This window comes from Bison bison, unplaced genomic scaffold, assembly GCF_000754665.1.
Source record: "Bison bison bison isolate TAMUID 2011002044 unplaced genomic scaffold, Bison_UMD1.0 scf7180017864289, whole genome shotgun sequence".
Classification (NCBI taxonomy): Eukaryota; Metazoa; Chordata; class Mammalia; order Artiodactyla; family Bovidae; genus Bison; species Bison bison.
The window spans coordinates 11,342,019-11,342,896 of NW_011494861.1; the positions used below are offsets into that span (position 1 = coordinate 11,342,019).

General features: G+C 66.4%; 1 protein-coding gene across 1 annotated transcript in view; it reads left to right on the top strand.

Moving 5' to 3' along the window:
• The window catches only part of DVL1 (dishevelled segment polarity protein 1), an 11,819-nt gene that overhangs the window by 7,790 nt on the left and 3,151 nt on the right, over nt 1–878 (top strand). The window contains exons 11-12 of the mRNA XM_010850224.1: nt 1–93; nt 683–842. The exon at nt 1–93 is cut by the window's left edge and continues 2 nt beyond it. Coding sequence (XP_010848526.1) covers nt 1–93; nt 683–842 — 253 coding nt within the window. The remainder of the gene's footprint in view (nt 94–682; nt 843–878) is intronic.

Genomic DNA, 878 nt, shown 5'->3' on the forward strand with positions numbered 1-878 from the left:
GAGCCCTCCCCCGCTATGGTACGAGCCCCTGCTCCAGCGCCGTCACGCGCACCAGCTCCTCCTCACTAACCAGCTCTGTGCCTGGCGCTCCGCGTAAGTGGCAGCTCACAAGGTTGGGAACCGAGGCTCTGGCCAGGCACTCACTGGGTGCGGTCGCCCCTGAGGGCCACACCAGCCTTGAGTATTCACAGTGCTGCCGGGTCCTCATGATCAGATGTAGGGCTGCCTGGTCCCGCCCTCCTCCCTGCTCTCTGTCCCAGCAATGGGAGTGGGAGATGCCTGGAGGGGCTCAGTGAGCCCTGGGGTCTGCGTGGCGGGGGCAGGGAGAGGCAGGTGCCTGTGTGGGGCCCTCACCCTGCTTTCCTGCCACTAACATGACTAATAGCCCCAGCCCGCAGGGGAGGGGGTAGAAGATGCCTGATATTGGCCCCTGGGGCTCTGGTCTGCAGGGTCAGGGGGCCTTGCCCTAGCTGGACAGGGTGGGAGATGCAGGTCCAAACCCCTCCCGCCTAGTGCCTGTTCCCTGACCCTGCAGGGCCATTGAGCGCTGGCACTGAGCCCCACAGTTGCTTGGCCAGCAGAGCCTGGCCTCTGAAGTGGGGAAGCAGGCCAGGCCTGGGGTCTGTTCTGACCCTGTGCCGCCCGTCAGCCACTCGGGCTGAGGAGGGGGCATGCCTTGCAGAGCTGGAGGAGGCGCCGCTGACGGTGAAGAGCGACATGGGTGCTGTCGTCCGGGTCATGCAGCTGCCGGACTCGGGCCTGGAAATCCGGGACCGCATGTGGCTCAAGATCACCATCGCCAATGCCGTCATCGGTGAGGGTCCTGTACCCGGGGCTGGGGCCAGGTCCCTGCCTGACGTGCCCGCTGCCACGCAGGC